This window comes from Embiotoca jacksoni, unplaced genomic scaffold (assembly GCF_022577435.1).
Source record: "Embiotoca jacksoni isolate LCO1_2020_lvr unplaced genomic scaffold, fEmbJac1.0.p SCAF_13, whole genome shotgun sequence".
In the NCBI taxonomy this organism is placed as follows: domain Eukaryota; kingdom Metazoa; phylum Chordata; class Actinopteri; family Embiotocidae; genus Embiotoca; species Embiotoca jacksoni.
This window is the reverse complement of record NW_027185263.1, coordinates 16,371,786-16,397,831: the sequence shown is the minus strand read 5'-3', so window position 1 is coordinate 16,397,831 and position 26,046 is coordinate 16,371,786. Positions and strand designations below refer to the sequence as shown.

Sequence of the window (26,046 nt, the reverse complement as noted above, 5' to 3'; positions counted from 1 at the left end):
CTCCAGCAGATTGTAATAGTCATATTGGTCGTAATGGGCCTGCTCGAAGGAAACCAATCTTTCGATATCTGTCGCCATTTGGAAACGGAGCGCTGCAACTTTCTTTGCAGACGGACCTCTGAGCGAGTAAACAGATGACGTCACCGTGTGTTTATATACATGCGGTCACGTGATCGCGGCTGTGTCACTAAGACAGGGGAAACACGGCTAAACATGATTATTAAAATAAACTTCAGGGCTCAGGTTTTGTGATTTATTATTTTAGTTATTTTATTTTTTATTTTTTTTTATGCTCCCGTGTGAATATTTGTGGATATACGACAACATTCACATTAAATCATTTTTAAAATGAAAACGGCTGAAAAGTTTCTAACGTGGCATTATTTTTTTTAAAATAAAGTAAAGAGTATTTATTTTGTTAAATGTGTTTTGGGATGTGGACGCTGGTGTAAATCGCGTACAGTAACTCTGACACATCTTCGCAGACAATAACGCACAAAACCACAACGCCGTTCAAAGAACAAATGTTATTTAGAAAGCTTCGCATTAAATAAATAACGTTATTTATGTGCGTGTTGGGAGCCACACTGAGGGTTCGCGGACCGCTTCTGTCCCCGCCCCCTTTCGGCACGGCGGCCCCGCCCCCTCGCGGAGGCCCCGCCCCTCGCGGTGAACCACGTCCTGACGCGTCCTCCACGTCGCAGTCGTGTCTCAGGCGAGCCCGCTGCGTCTGTATGCGTGTCTCCAGCTAGGCCAGAGAGCGATGGCGGCGCCCGTCCTGAGAGTGTCCACCCCTCGGTGGGAGAGAATAGCTCGGCTCCTCGTCTGCCTGCTGGGCATCCTGTTGTCTCTGTACGCCTTCCACGTCGAGAGGGAGAAGTCCCGGGACCCGAGCTACGCGGCGATGTGCGACGTCAGCAGCTCCGTCAGCTGTTCCAAAGTGTTCAGCTCCAGGTAATTTGAATTCAGCGGAGCCGCCTGCTGCTGCTGCTGCCGGGGGGAGCTGCGCGGCAAGAGCGCTCCGAGGCGCCGCCGCCCGCCCGCGTTTCGCCTGTTTGTCTGTTTGTCTGTTTGTTTGTTTGTTTGTTTGTTTACTTCGAGAACAAGTCGTTGACGAGCACGTCGTTAGCTGTTGTAGCTCCACGGAGCTAACGGAGCTAACCGCTAGCGAGCACAACCCATTGGTTTGCACGGTGGCTAACTCACTAAGTGACCTGTCGGCCAGCTCCGCTGTGGACCGACGGGACCCCCCGCGGGGCTCAAACGGGTCGGCGCGTAATTTGGGGACATCTGACGTCACCAGATCCCGGCGGCGGGCTCCTGTGAGCGCGCTAAGCTAACACATCTGTCACACCAACTTTAGCACCAAAGTTGACGCTAGCTTGTTCAGACCGACGTTAGAGCCGCTCGTGTTTGACTGCTGCTGTTTTCACACCGCTGACCACGACATGTCGCTGGTCCGCTGGTCCACTGGTCCACTGGTCCGCTGGTCCACTGGTCCACTGGCTCCGTGCTCATGAATTTGGGAACCCAACTGTTAAAGCTGCCGGCTGGTCGCCCTCGTTAGCTGTCACGGAGCTGTCATTAGCTGCCGTGCTAATGTCAGCCCGCCCCGACCCGCCCGCGGGGACACCGAGTTGTCCCAGAGGTCAGTGGGGGGGACTCCTGATGGGTGTCCCGGAGGTCAGTGGGGGGGACTCCTGACGGGTGTCCCAGAGGTCAGCGGGGGGGGACTCCTGACGGGTGTCCCGGAGGTCAGCGGGGGGGACTCCTGACGGGTGTCCCGGAGGTCAGCGGTGGGGACTCCTGACGGGTGTCCCTGTGGTCAGCGGGGGGGACTCCTGACGGGTGTCCCGGAGGTCAGCGGTGGGGACTCCTGACGGGTGTCCCAGAGGTCAGCGGGGGGGACTCCTGACGGGTGTCCCTGTGGTCAGCGGGGGGGACTCCTGACGGGTGTCCCGGAGGTCAGCGGTGGGGACTCCTGACGGGTGTCCCTGTGGTCAGCGGGGGGGGACTCCTGACGGGTGTCCCTGTGGTCAGCGGGGGGGGACTCCTGACGGGTGTCCCGGAGGTCAGCGGTGGGGACTCCTGACGGGTGTCCCAGAGGTCAGCGGGGGGGACTCCTGACGGGTGTCCCAGAGGTCAGCGGTGGGGACTCCTGACGGGTGTCCCTGTGGTCAGTGGGGGGGACTCCTGACGGGTGTCCCGGAGGTCAGCGGTGGGGACTCCTGACGGGTGTCCCTGTGGTCAGCGGGGGGGACTCCTGACGGGTGTCCCGGAGGTCAGCGGTGGGGACTCCTGACGGGTGTCCCAGAGGTCAGTGGGGGGGACTCCTGACAGGTGTCCCAGAGGTCAGTGGGGGGGACTCCTGACTCCTCTCCATCACACGTGGTCAGGAGGGAGACGACTCCTTCAGGTAGAGCTGCTGTTTCTGAGGAGGAGCCGGTCAGAGAAGAAATCAGATCCCATCTCAGTCCACATGTTTAAAATCAGTGATGTGCTGCTGCATCGGTTTAACTGTCGGTGCAACTCTGAATGAATGAAGTGAACACGCCTCTTGAACCTGACTGAGTCTCTGAACAATCACATAACTGGAATGTAACCTGCACAGCATGTCTGCATATTTGTTTGGTGAGTGAGTGAATTCTCCGTCACCTAAAACAAACGACACCATCAGCTGAGTGTTCAAACCAAAAAAAAAAGGATCACTTCTTTAATATTTTCCTTCCCGTAAATAACAAATCACAGCGGTTTGTGTTCGTCTGAACACTGTTGGTTTCCAGCTGTCTGATCTGTGAAGTCACCTGATGCAGACAGATTGAATACCGCGAATTTGGTAATGCAGCTTGAAATAATAATGTGTGCTTGTTTTCTGACGGCATTCTTAACATGCTTATCAGTTGAAGATAAAGCAGTCGCCACGAGTTAGACTGCCTGCTGCAGGGAAATTAATGGGAAGCGTGACTTTTTATAAATGAGTAGAAACGTCATTTATTAATTTATGCGTTTCACCTCTTTTAACATGTTTCTCGAGCGAGTGAGACACAGTGGACCGTGTTGTTGTGGGACATGGTACGATTTAAAGAAAAGGTCCGAGTTATTGAAGCAGCCTCTTATCTCCGTGTTCCTGCTGCAGAGCCTTGAAATGTACATGAAAACTTTACACACAGATTATACACCAGTGACGCACCTGTTTAGGAGTACATGAATGGGTACGTTAATACATCATTGTGTGTTGAGACGTTTCAGAAATGTCTTCAAGGATGCAACGTATTGTTCACGTGCTTTTCAAGTCATTTGACAGGAGTGCCGACGCAAGCAGAATCTCATTCACTACTTTGCACGACTTGTGTTTTGCAACAAATTAAATGTGTGTGCAAAGTGTTTGTAGCAGAGCAGGGAGTCTCTTCCCAGCGTATGTGTGAACAACAAGGAGTAACATGTCAGCTGTTGAACATCCCCGTTGAGTAAGCGTGCGCTGGATGTCGTGGTTTTCCAGCGAGGCAAAACTTTTTTAATTTTGTTTTAATTGATTTGAATTTGGACAAGCTTAAGAAAAAACAACTGCTTCAAAGCAGAGCTGAAGCTTCAGTTTTCTCGGGGACAGACTGGCGGTGGTGAACAGAGGGAAAGTTATGAACTCGTGGAGACAGAACTAGTTGTGTCACAGAAAGTCAAATTCAGCGTCGCTCTGTATGCAAATCATATCATTGTATAAAGTCTCTGCCTTGTTCAGGCTGTCTGAAGAATTTGGTGGGCCGGTCCAGCCTTGGTGGTGGTACTCGGGTGTTGTCGGTGTGACTGCCCCATTGTATTAAAGAGGGTTAATGGTCAACCGGTCTGACTCACCGGTGTTGCTATAAACCTGCCATTAGTCGACGAGTTCAGTCGAGGCCTTCTGACCGGCGTCAAATCCCCGTTGCAATGTGGGAATTGTTGCGTTTCTCTGTATGACGTTGTAAAAGTTCTGCTGTAAGGACTTTAATGTGTTAAGTGCCATGAAATAACCTGTGTTGTGATTTGGCGCTATATAAATAAACATTTTAATTGAAATGGGAAACAACAACAACAACAACCTCCGAGCAGCGACAACACGATACAAATGGCAACTTTTGATGAAGACTTGAATCGGGCAGTGAAGCCGCCCTGCTTGGTTCTTTTTGCAGGGATTTGACTATAATAAAGGAAGGGCTCATTAAAATGTTCCACCAAAACAAGTTCGCCCTCCTGACAGGATTTCACAAAGACACTGTCACTGAATCCTGAGCTAGGCGGATGCCCAACATGATTGTGATTAGTTTAAAGAAATGCAAACAAGCCAGAGTCTTTTTTTTTTTTCTCCAGCTAAACCGGAGCGATATACGGTGGAGCCCGAACATTCACCGGCGCTGGCGCAGTGTGGCGGAGACTGGTCGGGATATGAGAGACTAATCATCAGCTATTTTTATGATGAATTGTTTATCTTTCAGACAAAAATGGCTAAACTCGCTGTGATTGGAGCTTCTTCAATGTAACAACTTGCTGCTTTTCTTTGGACTGTCGGTCATTTGAAGACCGGGAAACTGCCGGTTCATCACATTTCATCTACAAAATAATTGATAAGGAAGATAATCGCTCATCAAAGTATTCATTAGTTTTTTGCTACAAAAGAATCGCTCACAGTCTGAACTTTAGCTTTCTGGATAGCAAACTCGGGCGAGCGTTTCACGGAGGTAACGCAAATGATTATTTGACCTTAGTCGTGATTGCTATGAGCTGATATTTTATTTTATCTTATCGCCACTCATTTATTCTGACTCATTGAGGTTTGACTCATCTTAAATAAAACGATGTCCTTTGCTAATATGTTTTTATGGTTTAGGTGGGGTCAAGGATTTGGACTCTTGGGCTCAATTTTTGGAAATGACAGCGCCCTGAATCAACCCAACAGTGTCTACGGGATCGTCTTTTACGCCTTTCAGCTCCTTCTAGGTAAGATGACGTTTTTTTTGCAGTCAGCTGTTCTTATTGCAAAATTCAGGTGACAAATCTCCCATGCTGCTGCACTGGCAACAAGTGCTGAGTCAACTCTTTGCCTTCCTGTGTCCCGGCTATATTTGACTGGAACTGACTCACGTGACTCTGACACCGATGTTACATGATCAGTAGAAATACAGTTAAATGGGAGTCTCATCCCACTGAACTGCATTCAGTGTTCAGAGGTTTTTTTTTTTGGAGAGATCAGAGATGAAATCTCAGTGTTGCAACAGTAAGAGTAAGAAAGTTTGCCGTTCAACACATATTTCCTTCATTTCTTCAGGTTTGACTTGTTAAAACTGTTTGTCACAGTCTAATATTGACACTGACAGTTGAGAGTGATCGTGAATATTTCTCCTCATGTCTTCACTTGTTTTAACTTGAACTTTTTTTCCCCCCCTTCGGTTACATTCCCAGTCTCATTCTCCTCCCGTCAGTGTTGCTGACTCAGTCATGCTGGTTTGACATGTTTGCCTGCCGAGTGGCCCGTAGGCTCGTCTGGCCACCTGGCGCTGGCACAGAACAAGAGCTCCTTTTAGCTGCAGCGGTTGCCACTCATTTGACTGACACAATAGCATCCCAGTTAGCCCAAACTGCTACAGCGCCCCAAGATTTCCATATTAAAGGCGAGGCTGGTCAGTTTCTGAACTTTGATTGTTCTCAAGGCCTTGGACTGGCCAATATTCGTGAGTAGGCATGACTCCAAAAATCTGCATAGCCAGGGCTTTAATCTCGGCTCAATGGCAGTTTACAGCGCTGAACTGCTGTCGCAAAACATGAAACCAATGCTATAGTTCCGCCTTTTCCATAGACGCTCTGTGCTTCTCCTGCACAGGACCCTTCTGGGCTTTTACTAAACTTTTCCTCAAGTGTAATTTAGTTTTTTGAAGAGACTCGTTGTGTGCTGGACTTGTGGTGTGATACTGTACGTTTTCTGCTAAATCAATTGAGAAACCATTTATAGATAAGATAAATACACAATTATTGCATAATCACCTGGTTGTATTTATTTGAACCAACTGCAATAATTTGACATAAATATTAGAATCGTTTCCATTCATCTGTATAAAAACAGCTGGATGAAAGTATCAGAAATGTCACATTTCCTCCACTGTTTCCACGTTGTCTCCACGGCGCTCCGCTCAATGATGTCCCGTTATTATGATTTAATGGCAAACGAGGGAAGAAATTTGTCCAATTCGCAGCAATAACACGGTGCTTATATGTTCCGGTGTTCAAGACCTTAAGTGGCTCTTCTTTATGAAGTGTTAAACTATAATTAGACTTATAGTATATTTGGTTGCAAGTATTTGTATGACAACGAATTGTCAATTAAAATGTTATAGTTGTGACAGTCCTAACGAACTGTTTTTGGGTAATTCAGTAAATTATGAAAATAGGTTGAGATTCCCTTCGATCGAACATAAAGACTAATCACTGCAGCTCTATTATTACATCAAACCCACCAGTTTATTCCTACTGACTCAAACACGTGTCGACATACCAGAAACAGTTTAGATGGTTATTTTGCCCGTCGCAGATTATTATGGATGGAGCAGCCAACATTTTTGTTGTCAATAAATTTGGTAGCAAAAGGTAAAGCCTCGTCTGTTGTCCGGCCGTGTTTGTTGTAAACCTGCTGAGATTTAAGAAGCACAAACACGGAGGAGCTGTGACTGCACCTCATGTGACGACCGAATGATACGACCAGTCTGCTCGGTGCTGAAGCTAAATATCATCACGAGGAGGCTGATCGTATAAATAGAGAAGTGTCTGAATGTCTCTGTGAAAAAGACTCAGGTTGCTGATGTTGTTTTGTGTAACGGTTCCTTGCCTAAGCCTCGGTCTGTGTTTCTCACCGTAGGAATGACTGTCAGTGCAATGGCCGCCCTTATTCTCATGACGACATCCATCTTGTCGGTGGTGGGTTCCCTCTACCTGGGTTACATCCTCTACTTTGTCCTGAAGGACTTCTGCATCATCTGCATCACCACATACGCGCTGAACTTCATTCTCTTTATTCTCAACTACAAGCGACTGGTTTACTTGAACGAGGCCTGGAAGCAGCAGCTCCAGGCCAAGCAGGACTAAAGCTGCCGAGGAGGGCGAGGAAAAATACGACAAACAAACAAAAAAAAAAAAGAACTGTGACCTCTGAACATTTGACTTGCCACCAGGAGACCTTGCTTCCAAACAATGTTTATTCTGCTGTGTGTTCAAAAAAAAAAAAAAATGAAGAAATGTAACTTAAATGTTGGGCCTGACATCTTGGTGTTGATTGCAAACACGGAAGGATTTGTAAGTGGAAGATGATTTTAATTTTAATTTCTTCTCTCGTTTAACATTGTTCTCATTTAAGGAAGGGGCTGGCTGACTGTATGTGTGACTGTATGTATGTATGTATGTATGTATGTATGTATGTATGTATGTATGTATGTGGGGGGGAAACACAACAACCCAAGCGAGCAGAAGCAGAAGGCCACAATGTCCAGCGATGGAGGGCCGTTCTCATTCGAACAAAGAGGATCTCAGAACGGAAGAAAAACAGGACATTTTTAAGGGGTTTACTTGAAACGGTTAGAAAGCTCCTCCTACTGCACAGCGCATCTGCACTAAAACTTGGAGCCGAATAATGGGTCCCAAATTTAGCAAAACACTCAGTAGATTATCTCACAGTTTGTAGATATGGTTGTATGGCAGGGTGAGAAGGGGGCCACAACAAAATGATTACCATTTATATGGAATAGTTTCTTGTTTTTTTCCTTCATGTTTACACTTTGTAGTACCTTTTTTTTTTTTTTTCTGAAGAGGACCACTAAAAATAAAGACGGGACAGTGTGAGATATTGTGTGTAGATCAGTCAGATTGTTTGTTTTGCAATTCTGTAAATAGCTGCTGAGCAATATTCCAGGCTAGATTTGTGATTTAGTGTTGACACAAACCTTTAAAAGGAAAAATAATAATATACAAAAAAAAAAAACAAGAAAAAACAAGCGACAAATACAAAAAGTGGGAGAAAACATCCAAACAATGTGGAATAAAAAGTGATGGAGGTCACAGTTAGGATGGAGTCTGAAGAAGCGCTCAGGACATCTTCTGTCCTCCAACCATGGTCAGGCATGCAGTTCAGACGTGTGGATTTCTCTTTGTTCTAAAGTGCTTCTTGTTTCATCTGAAGCCACAGACGAGTCTCTGAAACAGAACTGCAGGTTCTTCTCACCGAGTTTGCATAAAGGCACCATCACTATTTTTTTTTTGTGTATTTTTTTGTTTTTTTTGTTAAGTGAAAAGCATTCCTGACCACCACACAAGTGGGATCCATAAAGACTTATGTGCCTAAAGGAGTGTTAAGGTGAATTACTTTTTGTTTCTTTGGACATTTTCGGGTGTGGGTGGGTAATGTCATGGTAACACCATTTATTTTTGTTTTTTTGTTCCTCGTATTATTGTCACAGGTCCAAGGCTTTATTTTTATGATCATACTTTTTTAAATTAAGATAACAGTGAAGTGTTTGTCCCTCCCTACTCGAGTCTCATGAGGTAGCAAAAGGCTGCTCCACTGTGATTGTCTGCTCAAGGGTAGAGTGGCCTGCTGGCAGAAAGCATCTCTGTTTCGCCTGCGTTAATCTTCATCTGTACACGTTTGATGTCAATTGAACGGTGACTGTGATCTTGCCAAGCTGAGTTGCAGTTCATTTGCAGGATGTGAACAAAACTTTGAAAAATGTGATGCTTTGTTGACATGAACGGCAGAAGGTGTAAGACTGTAAGAAAACTAAACAGTTTGTTGAAAGACGTCCAGATTGCCGATGGTTTTCTATCTCACTAAGTGACACTGAGGTTTCGAGCCGAGCTACATCACTGTAAGCAAACTGTAAGCCTGTAGAGAAGCGACACAGTAGGACCGCTGTCCCTTTTCCATCCACAACCCACTGATCGAAGCATCCTCCTTTCTCAGATGTACTGAATACTATCTTTAAGCATACGTTGGCCATCGGACAATCCCACACACACACACACACACACACACACCGTCTCAGATCTGCAGTGGTCGTAGTTGAACTGTAACGATGTGATTCATCCAGCTTGTTAATAGTTTCTATCGCTGTTTGTCTCCGTGCCCCTTTCCTGTTTCAGGAGAAGTCAGGTTCTCCGAGCCAGCTGTTGGATGTGAGGCGGGCTGTTAAAGTATTGATGAAAGCAACTGTTAGGAAAGTCTCATCAGGCGACATCCACACCAATACGGGTTCATTTTAAAATGCCTACGTTTGTGCAGAGTGTCCACGTTACTCCGGCGTTTCTGATCTACTCAAACTGGGAGCTTTAAGAACGTCGCTGTCGTCGTTTTAGTTTGTTGTGATTTATTCTGGAAGGGAAGAAACACAACGATGCAATGAGCCGTGTTCGCTTCTTGACCGGGTCTCATTAGTCGCAACTGTCCTTCCCTGATTTGTCATCACGTGATCCTCTCAAAGAAGTAAATAAACATCAGTCTCGCCTGCTATTGGTCAATTCGACATAAACAATGAAGTACAGGTGTTGCTGAGCTTGTCGTCGATGCTACCAGCTAATGTGCTGTTAAAGTCTATCTTTTCTAATGCTGCTGCCTACATACGCAGGAGGCCAGCTATTATTCGAGCGATTTGCAACAACCCTCATGTCCAGCGGGGTTATCAGCTCCACTCTTGCACTGTATTGGGTGTTTCATCTGATTGTGTGACCTGCCCTGTTTCTTTCACCTGAACCCTGTCAGTCCTCCTCTAACGGCCCACCATGTACAGCGTGTCAGCTGTTACGGGCGACACGCCCAGTGTACATGAACGGTCATGTGATGTGTGTTTGCTTTCGTTTTGAAATGTAAACTTATTAGTGTGGACGTCGCTCCGGGGATGTGCTTCGATGGGGGGATAAATTGTGTTCTTGCATGTTGTGACCATTTACTACTTGTCATATGTAGGCTGTTACCTGTTGACCATTTTCCAAAGCCCACCTCCTCATATAACTATCTTAAAGATTTTCCTCCCCTGCAGACAGGTGTTCCTTTCTCAATGGGATGATGATCATTTGATCTTTCAGAGAAGACCTAATACACTGTAAGCCCTGTCAATATTTGTCCTTTGGATTTATGTAAATAATGCTAAATATAGATTTTAGCTTTACTCTGATGGATAACATAACTTGAGAGCACTCCAGTGATTTAACATTGTACCCGTGTAACTCTTTAGGACCTACAGTTGGCTGTAAAAAAAAAAAAGAAAAAAAAAAAGAGGAGGGATCACAATTTATGCAATTTAGACATTAGCCATGCAACTCAGCTTGAGTCATGCACCCGTACAAATTGAAGTGCAATTTGTAAGTTCCCCTTTTATGACATTGTAAATCTCTGCGGCTGCCTGGAACCGAAGAAAATCCTTTTAAACGCCGCTATGCTTTGGAAAATGGCGGCTGGTTACGTTGACACGACCCGTAGTAAAGAGGACAAAACGTGAAAACCAGTGGAGTCCTTTAAGAGACTGTGTGCTCCTCTATGGAACGATAGAAATGTTTGACAAGTCTACGGCGAGCCAGTTTAACATTTATTGGCTGGACTGGATACAACTCAGCTGTAATTGCAGTGATGTGTAACATCACTTCACTGCTCGAAACCCGAACCCAAGTAAGTAGATTTTGACTGCACTGAATGATATCTGTAATTTCAGATATTTCTGACTGGATTTCTGACTAGTCAGAGTTAAACTGTGGATATCTGAGACTACCACGGCACCAAGTCATAATAATATCCAGTCGAGCTTCTGAATGTTAAAACGGCTTCCCATATTAAGTGTAAGACCTGGCTCGGATTAGTTTTAGTTGGTCGGGTTCACGTCTGGTTCTTTTTCATGTCAGGTCAGACTGAGATGACCAACCACACTGTTTTTGTCTTTGTCCTCCTTCTGGGTGAAGCCTGTGCACTCTCATAAGACAAATCTCCCACGGATTCAATCGCACAAGTCCAATTTTGTTTCTTTAGAGAAGTCAAACTGTCATAACTTGCTTGTTTTTTTTGGCGACAAGTTCGAGTCCTGTGAGTGTTGACAAGCGTACAGTAGGTAGCCGATCATTACGTTCGTGATTCCAGTCATGCAAGCCTATTACACTAGTTGTGTGAAGTTACTTTAAACAAATGGGTGAAGGAATTTGGATGCTCCGTCAAAAGTTGGTGAAATATTTGGCTGGTAAACGGACGATTTCATGTAAAAAAAACAAACAAACAAAAAAAAAAAAGGGAAAAAATATGAATACTACATTCTCATAAATATTCATTTAGGCCCTGAGGTATAACTGCCATGTTAGTTGCATCACCAATGCCAACAAAAGTGCCTTCTGTATGATCACTAGGCCTTGAGCCAAAGACGAGCAACAGTAATAGCCTTGTAAAATGAAGAATGGTAACTGCAACAGGCACTTCTGCTTGCCTTCCTTAAGGTGTAATCTGATGAATTGGTAATTCCCAAAGAGTTGATATTAGTGCAAAAATCCATTCAGATATTGCCAGACAAAATACCCTGTCAAATTAAAGGCCGTTCCTCTCTTTCCTGAACTCCACTCTACAAGGATCATCTTTAGTTTGTCTAGCTAGGACATGTTTGTTAGCTATGAATACACTCTTCAAATGATAAGATTGTATTGTTTTTTTGTTCATCATTAATTCTGCCCTTTAGCTGATAGACTGTTAACATTCTGGGTTATTTTAGTAAAAAAAAAAGTTGAGGGGTTGGAGGGCTAGGAATCCATGTGTCAGCATAAAATGTTTATTAAATTTCTTTGTGGAGGAAAACTTACTGGGTTTGCTTCTGTATTGCCAAATATGTTTTAAAATGCTGTATTTTCTTACATGGAAAAGTGTTACATGAATGGTAGGAGGGTGCGACAAAAAAAAGTAATAATCTGCTTAAATCCAATTTACCTTAAGGGAAAACTGTGGAAAAGGTTGACATGAGAACATTTTTAATTGTGTCATTGTCATGTGGAAATGATCTACCATTAAAACATTCCCTCTGAAACTCCCTGTCACTAAGTTATTTGAATGAAATTGAATAGTATTAATGATACTGTAAGAGAAATTAGACTGAAAAGAGGATCACCGATATTTTGAATGCTTTTGTTAGTGACATTTGAGTTCAGTTTTTAAAAGTCTTTATCAAAACAATAGCCAGGCGCTTTTATCTAAAGTTAATATGAGGCTTGAGTGGTAGACTCACCTAAAACAGAGGTACTTGCACAAACTAAACTGAGTGCATAAGTGCGTTCACGCTGTCAAGTCTGGAAACATGCAGTGCACTACCAGGACTTGAATGGTGAAAAGAATTAGGATGGATCACTGGACACTTTTCACCCTCATTGATCGTTGTCATGGCTACGTAGCAGAAAGGGAGGGACCACAGAGTTATTTTCTAACTGCACCAGCTGAGGAAGCTGCAGCTGAAGCCCCACTGCATTAAAACAGTTTTACACTTCCACACAAAAGTGTTTTTTCCCCACTAAGCACCACTGTACTGTGGTGGGCAGCGTGGAAGTAAGCAATATTACACGAGAGGGTTTAACGTGATTATTGGCACGACAGTGAGGACCGAGGCGCTTGACATACTTCCCTTCGTACACGAACAAATAGTGCTCTTGCGTGTTAGTGCAGGAATTTAGACAAGAGTAGTGTTGTTTTAAACCGCACACGGCCGTTCTGCACCGACCGGGAAATAACCTGAACATGTGAACACGTCACCCGCCTAAATATCTGCAGCTTTAATTATTCTACCCAGAATTCAACATGATTTTGTGCCCTCTGTTTAACACACTCAATAAACACACTGATGGTTTCTGTCCGGCGGCAGTAGTGAACACTTTAGCCGCGTGTTCATTAACACCTGCAGCTCCCTCAGATGCCTTAGTTTGAAAATTCTTCACGTCGGTGGCCCCGCCCCCTTCCTCTACGTAGCCAAGATGGCGACTGTTCAGGGTGGAAAGTGTCCAGCGTTTCACACCGTTTTAAGTGCATCATCCGGATACTATTAGCACACTGGATGTCTCTGTACTTTACAGTGTGAACGCACTTATGCACTCAAAACAGTGAGTGTTAGTGCACAAGTACGCGAACACAGAAACAGCATTTGTGTTACACAAGTTTAGTGTCTGACCAAATGTGAAATATCCCAATTTCCTCTTCTGTTGCTGAGTTAAGGTGTTAAATAACAGCAAGAAAAGTGTTTTTACTGAACATTATGGTGTCACAGTGAAGCTTTCCTTTTAGGAAACAGATCATCATCCCTTCACCATTTTATCCAATCAGACATTTGTGTGACATTTTGTCATTATTAGCGCTTGAATTCTTGAGTTATGGCCTTAAACGCATTTTGTGGGTTCACAGGTGACCTTGACCTTTCACCCCTGACATCTAATCAGCTCATCCCTGAATTCAAGTGAACGTGTTCCTTGGATACTGCAGTCAAAACAATGGGATGGATGGATAGACAAACCGTCAACCTAAAGCCTCCACTTAGAGCCGTCCTAATGAAATACTATTGAACATGAGAATAACCGAATCACTATGTGAACATAAACATACATCATCTCTCCAATAACTATGACAACGTGTGTCTAACTAAACCTTGATGTGTAACACGAAGCAGTCTTGCCTGGCTGACGTCCATTTAATTAGAGCAGTTTCAGCGCTGATGTCATTCGGTTTATTAGATCAGTGGAAATGAAAGGGCAGTGTGTTCAATGACACCAATCTCCCAGTTATGCAACTCGGTTATTGTATAAACAGCAATTACAGCTGGACCAAATCCAAAAAAAGCCTTTTAAATACCTTAAAAAAAAGCCTAAAAAGTCTGTTCCGTCTGGTTTAACATGTATTTCATGCCAACATTAAGAGATGTTTTACAATAATGTCAACAACAACATGTAAGTCAGTGCTCTGCCAGGAATGACGACATCCAGTATTCGTCCAGCTGTAACACAAAGGTCAGTGGTGTGATGACGGTGCAGGAGGAGTCACTGATAGTGGAAAGTCTGATTGAGGTCACACCACCATCCGCAATCAATACGTCACTTGACCCTTTAGGAGTATGTCGAGTTTTTGATAAACATTCAGCTGCCATGACTTAAAGGCAGAAAAAAAAGGCTCTGAGCCCTGGTTTTGTTTTTGTCTGTTTTTAATTGAGTTCATTGTTATTATTTCCTCCTTCGTTGTGATGCTGCCTACGAGCAAAGTTCATACAGTTAAGTTCAGTTCTGAACGACATGCCTGTGATTTATGTGTTAAAAACCATGAATTCTCATGATTATTTCACATCTCTAGTTCACAGAGAGTCTGTTAGCAGGAAGAGAACCTACACCTTCTGAAACGCTCTGCAGCGTCTGATGGAATCACAAACATCATCCAAGATTTCAACTGAAACGCGATGCAGACATCAGCTTTAAAAGTAAACTTCAGAACTTCAAAGGTGTAAAACGCTGGGAATGACTTGAAATAAATAGTTTGAATATTGATTATATTGTCTTTAATACTGACATTCAAGTGTAACAAAAGAGATTTATATTTCTGTTGATTCTCATTTATAAAAATAAAAACTTTTCTGATTTGATTCAGCACTGAAATTGACATTAACATTACACATACAAAATGTTTCATCAGTCAGCAATCATGTCTTTAAAAAAGCTAAAACAGTCTGATTGGTTGTACAAAACAATTGTTTATGTCAGATGCATTTTGGGAAAGAAATTAGAGGATATGATGATGTGGTGAGCGGCCGGGACACCGACAGTCTTTGCAATGTTATGTGCTTCCTCTGCCAGGTGTGTATTCATATCACACTGGAGGAAAGGTCAGAGCTAATCAGTGGTGAAGAAGGATTTTGATTGGTTGTTGATCTGGCCTTGTAAAGGCAGCATCAGAAAACAGCACTTCACATGTTTATAACAGAACATCTTGTATAAATCCCCCCCAGGCTTCACTCGGGTGTTTACCAAGGACACCGTGTCACAGCTGTAACTACAGTTATACTCTGTGAATTGTACCTTCGTTGAGGCACTTTAGTCTTATTTTTTATCAACATATATGATCTGAAAAATGTTCCAGACTGCTTTACAAAAAAAAAAATTAAAAAGAATTTCTAGTGTTGATGATTTAGTTCACACGGCAGGAATATTTCAGCTGTTTGTGATTCATGGTGGTTTCAGGTCATGTGCACACACCGAAATGTTTTACTGACAGAACTTTACCAGCACGTGATGGAGCCCGTCCTGGACTGGTTACCTCAACGCGTCAGAGTGAGCAGGGGTACTTGGTCCACGGAGGTAGTCTGCCCGTTTGATTGGCCAGTCTCCAGTAGCGCTCCCTCAGGATGAAGGCTGCTGCTTTGGGCTGCCGCTGCCTGCTGAAGATGCCCTTCTTGTTCCCCCCCACACGAAAGATCCCTGCAGACACAAGACGGATCGTCGTCATGCACTAGGAAGAAAAAAGGCTTTTGCTATATAATAATAACAATTAAAACTGCAAGCAGTGATAAATGTGAAAAAAAAAGTCATATCCTCCACACAAAGTTCCAGGCCCCCTATCGAACCCAGAACCTCCTGATTGTGAGGTGACAACGCTGGCTTGGAACTGCACCATTTTGATGCCTTTATTGCATGTTTGTCTGACTTATATGACTTTATAATTTCAATTACATGCTATTGTATGTTGTTGTTTTTTTATACTTTAGACATCAACTTTTTTGGACTTGACATGCATGGCTTCAGTGGGAATTAAACCAATGACCTTCTGACTGAGAGGCACCAGCACTAACCACTGCACCAATGTGCCTGTGATGCTGTGACTTTCTTTTGTCCTTTTAAAGACATGCTATAGTATGAATATTATTTCATATTTTGAGGACAATACAAAGTGCACCACTGTGTCATATTATAGCATGTTGTCCGAAATATGACAAAAAAAGTCTTCTGGGTGATTTTTATTAGGGCCCGAGCACCAAAGGTGCGAAAGCCCTACTGTTATCCAAGGAATTATTTTTGTATTGTTGTTGACCTTTGGTTTCGTATTAGTATGACTTCATGTACAAACCCGAACGGCTTACCCTTAGAGGGATTCGCTCTCCGTGAACCGTGTGGCTTATTAAGGGGACTCCCCCTCCATGAACCATGTGTAATACCTTGAGCGGGGCTCAAACCCATGTCTTCATGAGGTTTTTTTCCAGCTCTGAGGCTGGGTTCATAGACCACTGGACTATCTTCGGTGCCGGAGAATGAGTCGCGGCAGGAGAAAGTGTTTCTGAGTTCACTCAAAGCTTTCCAGTGACTCAACCGACAGTCTGGTTAACTCAACAGGTAAACGATTCTACTTCACCAAGGTTTCTATTAATGGTTCAAATTCCACCTTGGCCTGTTGATGGTGATTCAACTTTTAGTGAAGTTGAAACGTTTGGAGAGTTTCAGGAAGATATTTAATATCTCTTCAGACCCCGTTGAAAACACGTATATCTACTATCCAAAGAATGTCTGCGGCAATTTTGGTCGCATTTGAATGAATATTTATGGACGGTGGAGTTAGTTAAGGTAAGGTATGCTGCCCCTCAGCTAGAAGGTTTGGGGCTGATTTAAGCATTTTAATGAAAGTAGTTTGGAGCCAAAACCCAATTTCACTTTTTAAATATATGGGTCTGGTGATGTTGCATTTGGGATTGTTCCTAATGAGCGTAGACTTCAGGGTCATTTTAAAACGATTTCAACAGCCTTTAACCAGTCAGCATTAACCATCATATGAGATGTGAGCCAAAACTCACCAGACTGTAAACAAAAGAGACTTTCCCCAATGTGAGCACAGAGCAACACCATGTCAGTCAATGACCCTTGCAGCCATATTTCTTAAAATACAAATAAAAAATTGAGGCATTGATTTTGCTCCGGCTTCGATTCAATGATATTTGCTTGCTTTGCTACGACTGTTCGTATCACATCATCGCGGTCTACCACCTTCGCCATTGATGGAATTATATTTCAAACAAATGCTTGACTTCAACGTCATCAAACTAGTCACTGATTGGTTGGCTCTTCAGACTATAATTACAGAGAGGACTGAAGCCGTGAGAAAGCAGCAGGTGGAACCAGGCTTGTTCGGAGCAGAAGAAAATGGCAAAAATAGCTGCAGCTACGTTGTTCTGATTTATCAGATCAAGGGATAAACTTAGAAAGTTGGCAAGGGCTTCAACACACCTGCATGCCAGAGAAGTCTCTTGTAGAGCATCTTCAACCCTAAACGTGATGCCAACTATATCTCCCGAAGTACAGTGTAAAAAAAAAAAAGTATGTGAACCCCTTGAAACGACCTAAAAAAAACCATTCCTGACCCAGACAACTGATCCAAATATAAACCTATATACAACCTTCCTTTATTTCTAAAGTCCTTGAAAACGCTTATGGGACCATTTGTACAGGAATGGTTTGTTTGAATGTTTTCAGTCAGGACAGGTGCAAATGGTGGAAGTTGTAGTTGTGCAGTTTGTAGTATTTTGCAGCAGCAGCAGTACCTTGTTTAGTCATGAAGTCTGCAAAGTTCCAGATGAGTTCACCAATGACGTACTGCTTCATCTTCTGGTCGAACACGTCGTGGTAGCTCTGCAGGACGGCGTTCTGGTACTCCTCCGTAAACATTACAGGTGGATCCTGGAGAGGGAAGATAAGGTTTGTTGCTTAAGGCTTCAACGTGGTTCTGGAAAAATCCAGATCTCTTCGACACGAAGGTTTCCTGCAGTCAGGTGTTTGGATGTGTGTGAAATCTCACGCTGTGAAGCCCCGACACTGCATCTGCTCCGTATTCACTCTGGATGATGGGCTTCTGGTACTTTCCATACCAGTTCTCAAACTGAGTGTTGAGCTGGATAGGGATGACCTCCAGGTGTCCTGAATCGTGGTACCAGGAGAAGTAACTGTTTACACAGATGACGTCTACGTAGGGAGCCTGAGGACAACACAAAAGACAGAGAAGGACAAGTTTTTACAGTTCGATCTGATTTTTTTTTTTTTTTTAAATAACCTCATCTTTTTCTACAGACATTTATTTATTCATGTATTAGCAAGGCGTTTTCTAATAGCAATATTATCAGTTGAGTTAAAACTATGAGCTATTATGGTAATTTTTTAAAATAATTTTTACAGAGACACTATGAAGTATCAGTTATTTGCACTTTGGTAAAAGAATAGTTCATTCAGAGGTGTTCAACCAGCCACTTTTAAAAGGCTGCAGAATAGTCTGTGTCTTTAAGCTGCTAACTACACACAGAAAGATGTTGCTCACTGCACAGGAATGTAAAAACATCTCCAGCATGTCAACGCTTAGTTTGACATTGGATCAACGAGAGCGTCACAATTCAAACAGATTAAACTGAAGGACACCTCAACAATTGGATTTTACTCCCTTACTGTTGATCTGATTCACTGGTGGCCACCGTCTTAATACACGACAACATCCTGGAGAGTGACATGATGGGAAATGCAGCACTGAGAGGATTTTTTTTTTTTTAATTAATTTAAATATATAATAAAGATTTACTCAACATTCGGCTGTAAAGCTGAGTTTTTGATGATCACTGTGTACCGACACACCACCGAGTAGTAAGTTCAGTGACTCTTTAATGCTTTAAGATATGACTAATGCTTGCACCAACCTAAATGCTTCATTATCATGTGTCTGACATCTAATCAATGTGCTGTGCATGTTTCCTCTTTAAAACACTGTTGATTTGAAGGTGCCGGCTGTGGAGACTCACCCCTTTGTCCCTGGCGTAGTTACTGTCTGTGATGAAGGTGACGGGCCGGATTGGGTCCAGAGCTTTGGTATGCTTTATTAAACTCCTGCAGGAAAAAAACTAAATGTAGATGACTGTATGGAAGATGAGCAGTGACGGTGGTCAATCCAAGTATCAGACGGATAACTCAGTATTTTATAAATCGCTGACAGGCCAACCGGTATGCTATGACTGTAGTGTAATGTAAAGTAACGGCTTTAGTCTGTTACTAAGTCGGTATAAAAAAGCCCGTTTCTTCTGTAGAATTATGTTCACACTTTGTTCTCCACATACAGATATAACTTGACTTGGTGGGTATTCGTTGGCAGGTTGAGTATTTCTCTTCTATGTTTGTTTCTCTGAAGCTCAAGGCTGAGACTGAGACTGAGCTCCAGATGTTCGGGGCAGCTTCCTGACAACTCTTACTGCTTTCCAAACATCAGATTAAAGGAGAAGACCGACTGACAAACACGTCAGTACGTCATCATCGGACACACTTACACTCAACACAAATGTGGAGCTTTCAGAAGGTGTCCTGGTGCCCCGGATGTTGTCTTATCGCTACGCTGTCATTTACCAAATGATAGAAAACTAGAATTACCGCCATCTACCAACCAGTCGGGCTGCAGGTTGCATCCATGTCTGTCCAGACTCATATACAGTGATGTAGTGAAGACTTTGAAGGAATCCTTATATGTGTTCACGTGCTGATTGACAGTAGATAATGTTTCAAATATGAAGTTGCTGCAAAGAAGCTACAATTTCTAAATCGCGGAGGCTTCACACACAACTTCGACCTGACAGCAGAGAAGATTTATACATCAGCAGATTCAAGGTGGACACCAAAGATTATTGTCACCAAGTCAGAATCTGATCAAATGTGAAATATGGTCACGACTGCCTCTTCTGATCCTGAGTTATGGTTCTGAATAACAGACAGAAAAGTGTTTGGGCAAAACGCTGTGATAGTGCGGTGAAGTTGACCTTTAACCTTTCTGAAACAAAATGTCATCACTTCATTATTTTATCCTGTTTGATATTTGTATGAAACTTTGTCGTGATTAGACAAAAAAAGTTCTTAAACTATGGCCACCAATGATTTTTTGTGAACACCGACGCCGAGTCACCTCATGTGATGTTGCTTTTCTGAACAGCGATGGAAACATGAGGAGTGCAATGATTTCAGGAAGTGAGCCGTACTCACTTGAAATAGAAATCAGCAGGCGGCAGCTCCGCAGCGGGCTCGTTGGCTACTGACCACATGACCACAGAGGGATGGTTCTTGTCCCGGCGTACGAGCTCGTCCATGACGACCAGGTGGTGGGACAGAGAGGCGTTTCCAAAGCTGCGACTACGTCGGCAAAAAAACAAAAAGACTCACACTGAGCTGACTAATAAACCAGATCCATCCGTCAGCTCAGGTTACACACCAGCTCACAGTAAACACTCATCTCATAGCTCTTCTGCTTGTCAGTAACATGTTTAGGGTCTATCATGAAATTAATCCACAAAGGGAACTTTTTACTTTAATTTCAACGTGTAAAATACGCTTTTGTATAATTTAATTCAACCTTCGATTAGAACACAGACATCAGCTGGCAAAAAGCAGAGCATGATGTAACATGGCGTTACACTGAAGTCTGTTCACCACCAAAATGTGCTTCCATCCCGTTAGAATTATATTTCCACCACGAGCATATGTAAACCATATTTATACATTACTATATAGAGTCTATTGTTAGACATGAGTGATAAACTCTTGTCTTTTTAGAAAATCGTCCAGAGTTTGTCTTTCTAAATTGCAGATAATTTAAAGATCAGAAACACGATTGGCTAATACTCGCTGCCTTCGCTGGTTGAGTTAGAAAGAAGTGAGACGATCAAGATCAAAATATCTTCAGAGCGGATCTTTGAAGGAAGTGGGTGGGAATGAAATGCAACCAATGGAGAAGGTAAACAAGCATTTCTGAACACCCGCTGTTGTCATGGTCACGCACGAGATGGCCTTCGAGACGTGCATCTACCTTGATCAACCAGAACTCCCCACTCACATGTCTTTGATGCCCACCCCCGGACACTCGTCTATCACCACGATGCCGTGGCGGTCACACATCTGCAGGATCTCCTCAGCATAGGGGTAGTGGCTGGTGCGGAACGAGTTGGCCCCCAACCACTTCATCAGGTTGAAGTCCTTGACGATCAGAGGCCAGTCCAAACCTTTTCCTCGGATCTGCAACACAACGTAAACAGAAAAAGGAGGATTATTGAACCAGATCTACCGTTTTTAGATACTTTTTCCAAACAAACTTAAGGTCTGTTTATTAGAAGTCGTGAATGTTTGAAGAGCCTGAATCTCCCGTGGAGGTTTTGTTTCCCTCTGGCGGTACTCACGTCAGAGTCCTCGTGTTTGTTGACCCCGTGGAAATAGAAAGGCTTGTTGTTGATGAGGAACTGGGAGCTGGTGACCTGGACTGTGCGGATGCCCACTGGTAGAGTATACACATCCTCATATGTCCACTTCCCATCAGCTGCCATTAGCTGAACCTGAATGTTCAAGTGCAGACGTTATAACAGAGATTGTGCCGGCAGCCAGTTGGGAAGTTCATTCCCAGACGAGATAACTACAAAACACACACCTGAAAGCAGAGAAGTGAAAAATCAGAGCATAAAAATAGTTAACAGCAGTTTATCAGCAATGATCAACAGTTCTCTGATTTAACACCGAAGTATTTAACAGGCTCCTGTTCTCTTCCACAAATTCTGTCTCATAGTGGATTACTTCACTACACATACTTGGCATTGCAAAAGACGAGACCAGGGCCTCATTTATTATCGCTCCGTACGCACAAAGCGAGGCCTGAAAGAGGCGAAGGCCACTTCACAGGCAGGAGTCGAGATTTAAAAAAACAAACTTGACAGCAGAATGTGAGCACCTGCACAGAAACTCTGAATATGAACACAAAGCCTGAATGTACAGAGTCCTGTTCACCACGTTAACTTGGCTAACTATCACAGTTGGCTGTAGAAGTCCAAGAAACCACCAAAGACAGAATTACAGAAATAAAAGTCAGTTCTTTAATAATATCTTCTCATATATATAGTTTTATGTGGTTTTTGTGTGTAAAAGCTCTGCAGAGAAAACGACTGTGCTGTCAGATCACACTGGACTGTCGCTGCAGCAGCATGTTGCCTCCTGCTGCATTTTCTTCTTGTGTGTGACCCCACAGCTGTGGCCACAGAACAAGATGCGCTTTCTATCCTCCACCTCCTCCACAGGGACCTTGATGTCAGAAAAATTCCTCCCCGTGTCGACACGATGCACAAAAGAACCACTGAGCCATATGGCTAATGTTATATGCATCAACATTCAACGGGTGTTTTGCAGTGAGCAGCTGTGGTTGAGTGTGGACGTGAAGAAAGAGGCTTTCCACGCGCATATTTGCAAGTGCACTGTGACCTTTAAAGGAAACACTGTACAGATGTGCCTGGTACAAGATTCTATAAATCTGAATAGTTTTTGTGCTGTTTTGGGAACAAATCCACGTTTAGCGTAGCTCTTACCCACCGTTTAATAAATGAAGCCGAAGAACCTCAGCTTCAGTGTGCCAAAAAAACAAAACAACCACAGTTTCATTTGTCAGCCAGTTGAAAAGTGAGCAAAGTCGCAAATAAAGTAAGTTGACTGAACAGCACAATAAAAAAGGTTTAATTTACATGAATATAATTTAAGATTGAGCTTCTCTTAACATGAGCCTAAATACAAGCTGAAGGATTTGGTCTTGTAATCTTTCCAGAGCTAAATATGCCGGTTAGTTCATTAAACACTGTTCACCCTCGTTCTCTCTTAACCTAACTGCCTCATTCGTCTCATATCCAGGGACAACACTCACGCAACCGACATCTGAAACTTTTATGCAGGAAGTCACTTTGATGTGTGTGCGAGCACGTTGTCTTACCTCCATGGAGTAGAGATAACCTGGACTCTCGTGCATCAAATACGGCCACCACAGCTTCACGTCTGCCACTTTGAGCACTCCAGACGACTCGCTGGAGGAGGCCACAGAGCGCCGATCTTTGTCCATCAGAGTGACCTTCAGGACGGCTGTGGCGGCACCTCGGACGGACACTTTGTAACTGACAAGACCTGAAATCAAGAGGGAACAGCGCTGTGTCATAGATGAGGTGTCATCAAGAATTTCAGAGACTGTTCCTGCTGCACACAAACGCAGTGCAGTACAGTCACGCACACGATCAGAGGGAAAGAATAACTTTCTTGAGTAAATATTTCCAGTTACGTTGCTTGATCAACATCAGTGGACCTGAAACTTGAGCAGTAAGCGCACATATAATTATTACTACATGAATTATTGGGGGAAAAGAGAGAAGTTGCAGGGAGCTGAACCCGGCAGTAGAAGAAGGTGGAGGGGAGCAACGATTTGTTGTTGCGGGCGAGAATCACAACAATTGTGCTTTTAATGCGCAAATGGAGGCGAGTTGTCATGTTGGAGAACCGAAGTGTCACCGTGGGACAGTTCAGCTGGTTTGCAGCGAATGTTTTCCAACCGACGCCTCGTAACTCACAGTTGAAGTCGGTGTTGACGGTCTGACTCCGAGACGAATTCATGGAGCAACAACCCCGTGAACGTCAGAGAAAACCATCAGCGTGCTCTTGGTTGTGCTCCTGCTTCAACGCAACGTCTTCGGTCTTAGAAAGTGACGTTCTGCCCTTCTCGAAACGTGACCGTCACTTCAAACACCTCTCCCGGCTCACCGCTTCATTAGCGTAGGTTTTCTGAAGCATGTTAAAGGTCTATGTTGCCAATTTGACACAAAATCTAATGTGCACTCTGCTAAAGTGTCAGGTTCATGGTGAAATCACAAATGTACATTTACAAGTGGACCAAAAACGTGTGAACACAGGTGCTGATGTTGATCAAGCGAAGGTATTTGTGTGCTCCATGCACATCAGTGTTGTGGTGCAATCAGGCACAACAGGAACAGTCCTGGATGTTTCTGATTGCAGAAATCGTGCATTTGTTGTTATATGTATATGTTGTTTTCCACATCACAAGTTTACTCTTTTACAAATCTCTCGGTGCAGGTGAGGATATGAATGTGAGTAAATCAGAGATTCATTGTATTCATTCACCAGTGTTATCCAGGAAGTCAGTCACCACTGTGATGTCATCCACATAGACCTTCGGGGTCGTATACAGCAGCACAGGACGGTGTAACCCAGCATAGTTGAAGAAATCGAAGTTGATGTTTTGCACAACAAACCCATCAGGATACCTGCAGACCAAATTATTTACCAATTACAAAATTTACCAATTTGCTTTGAGAAATTAAGGGGCATTTTTCCTGATAGTCCATAGACAAAGAATTAATGGGTTAACTGGGAAGACACTGAAAAACTTAAAACATTAAAATCTTTGACTAAGTCTTCCCATTAAAACTAAAACTACAGCGGTTACTTGGTGCGGTCGTTCATGTGCTGGATGGTTCCTGGAGGAAGAGTCTCCAGCGTCAGAGTGTTGTTGACAGCGATGGTGATCCTACACGGCATCGTTGGGTTCTTGCGGATTAAACTGCCAATCTCAGCCTCAAAAGGAAGATGGCCTCCTTCATGCTCTGTCACCTTCTCCCCGTTCACCCACTACAAAAGGTAAAGACAACGATGACAAAGATGAAGATGATTTTTTTTTGCTCTTTACTTGAACACTGACTGGAATGATTTGGGAAGACGCACGTTCTACTCACCACTACTGAATAATAGTGAGCACTTCCCACTCTGAGAACCACTCTAGTTCCCTCGTCAGCGACCCAGCGTGCCGGCACCACCACCTCTCGCTCGTACCACACCCAGCCAATGAAATCTCTCAGTGTGATGTCCTGAGTGATGTCGTTGTAGCTGGCGGGGACTGGCATGTCAATCACCGGGCCGCTCTGGGACACGTCAACGTCAGTGAGAAGGCAGTGTGTGGGGACATTATTGTGGCAAAACTATTTACAAAAGTGCGTGAAGTGTTTTGCATTCATTTAAGTATTTCATGTTGTAACTGTATCTCAATCAGTGGGGGGGGGATCAAACCTGTAAATGTGAATATTAACAAGTCTAGATGCAGATTTACAAACGTATTGAGATGTGTAAATGTGTTACCAGATCAGTAAATGTGTAGACAAATGTGTAAATATGTATATAAATCTGCAATGTTCACATTAACGAGTGTGACCACATTTATAAATCTCTGTCCAGCTCACAGGTCTGTGGACACACGTGTCTCTGAAGTGTTTCCGGTCTACATGCTGACTGCGAGATGTTTGAAGCTTCTGGTTCAGTGTCGAAAATGTTCCCTTTTACAGACCGCACGTGTTTATTTAGACTTTATATCTGTCAAACAAAGTGAGCAGCTTTATTTGGTCGGAAGTCTGTCGGAGTCCTGCTCACCTCTGCCAGTCGACTCTTGTACCAGGACCTCTCGAAGCCCTGGTTCCTGTTGGCGGACTTGTCAGCCCTGAAGTCCCACAGCCCGTTGAGCTCCTTCAGCTCTCTGGAGGAGGACTCCCGGGGGAAGAGCATGCCGGTGTCCAGCGGGACCACCGCGTCAAACACCGCCACCAGACACACAACCCGGACAACCCCGAGCCTGTCGGGGAACAGCATCCTGAAGGTCTCCTCTACAGCCGCTCGGGAACTTTCTCCTCGGTTCTTGCTGCCGTTGAGGTCATATGATTCATTTGGTCGTCACGTGACCGCAGAGCGGCTCGTCCCGTGTTGCTTCCGCAAATATGTCGGAAGTTCCCGCATTAAAAAGTGAGCCGAGAAGATCAGTGAATTATATACTACAAAAAACAGGAAAAAAAAAAAAAAAAAGGTGCACAATTACGGTCTTCTATAGCGTATGTCATGAAATAAAGTGTTTTGCATTCATTTAATTATTTATTATTGTTAATATTAACGTCAGAAATGACAGATAGATTCAATTTGAAAGCATCGCTGCCAAAATGTCAGTCATCTAATAATAAAAAAAAGGAAACAAACCTAAAACAACCTGTATTGGAAACTTTATTCTATATCCACGTTATTTGATCTATTGTTTTTGTCTCATTCAGCTGCACCACCATGTATTTGACACAAGATGGCGCCAGACATGATTTTGAGATGACTTGGGGTGTTTTTGTGTTCCCTCCAGTTTCTGTTTGTAATTCA

General features: G+C 43.6%; 2 protein-coding genes across 2 annotated transcripts; one reads left to right on the top strand and one right to left on the bottom strand.

Moving 5' to 3' along the window:
* Nucleotides 1–690: 690 nt before the first annotated feature.
* Nucleotides 691–7,213, top strand: vkorc1l1 (vitamin K epoxide reductase complex, subunit 1-like 1). Its single transcript, XM_069146928.1, has 3 exons — nt 691–954; nt 4,862–4,971; nt 6,881–7,213. Exons 1-3 carry the CDS (start codon nt 764–766, stop codon nt 7,105–7,107), a joined length of 528 nt encoding a protein of 175 aa, XP_069003029.1. The 5' UTR covers nt 691–763; the 3' UTR covers nt 7,108–7,213.
* A 6,468-nt stretch (nt 7,214–13,681) lies between these two features.
* Nucleotides 13,682–25,555, bottom strand: LOC138196654 (beta-glucuronidase-like). Its single transcript, XM_069146926.1, has 12 exons — nt 25,285–25,555; nt 24,597–24,782; nt 24,311–24,492; nt 23,986–24,128; nt 22,793–22,980; nt 21,228–21,380; nt 20,888–21,066; nt 20,041–20,187; nt 18,819–18,903; nt 17,834–18,010; nt 17,580–17,715; nt 13,682–15,471 (listed from the first exon to the last, which is right to left on the bottom strand). Exons 1-12 carry the CDS (start codon nt 25,498–25,500, stop codon nt 15,320–15,322), a joined length of 1,944 nt encoding a protein of 647 aa, XP_069003027.1. The 5' UTR covers nt 25,501–25,555; the 3' UTR covers nt 13,682–15,319.
* Between the last annotated feature and the right edge of the window lie 491 nt (nt 25,556–26,046).

Bases quoted from the DNA above. Each gene is read 5' to 3' on its own strand.
- vkorc1l1 (XM_069146928.1), top strand. From the start codon at position 764: ATGGCGGCGCCCGTCCTGAGAGTGTCCACCCCTCGGTGGGAGAGAATA. The intron at 955-4,861 runs GTAATTTGAATT...TTTATGGTTTAG, and splicing joins TCCAAAGTGTTCAGCTCCAG to GTGGGGTCAAGGATTTGGAC. The intron at 4,972-6,880 runs GTAAGATGACGT...TTCTCACCGTAG, and splicing joins CGCCTTTCAGCTCCTTCTAG to GAATGACTGTCAGTGCAATG.
- LOC138196654 (XM_069146926.1), bottom strand. From the start codon at position 25,500: ATGCTGTTCCCCGACAGGCTCGGGGTTGTCCGGGTTGTGTGTCTGGTG. The intron at 24,783-25,284 runs GTGAGCAGGACT...GACGTGTCCCAG, and splicing joins ACAAGAGTCGACTGGCAGAG to AGCGGCCCGGTGATTGACAT. The intron at 18,904-20,040 runs GTGAGTACGGCT...TTTTTCCTGCAG, and splicing joins CCTGCTGATTTCTATTTCAA to GAGTTTAATAAAGCATACCA.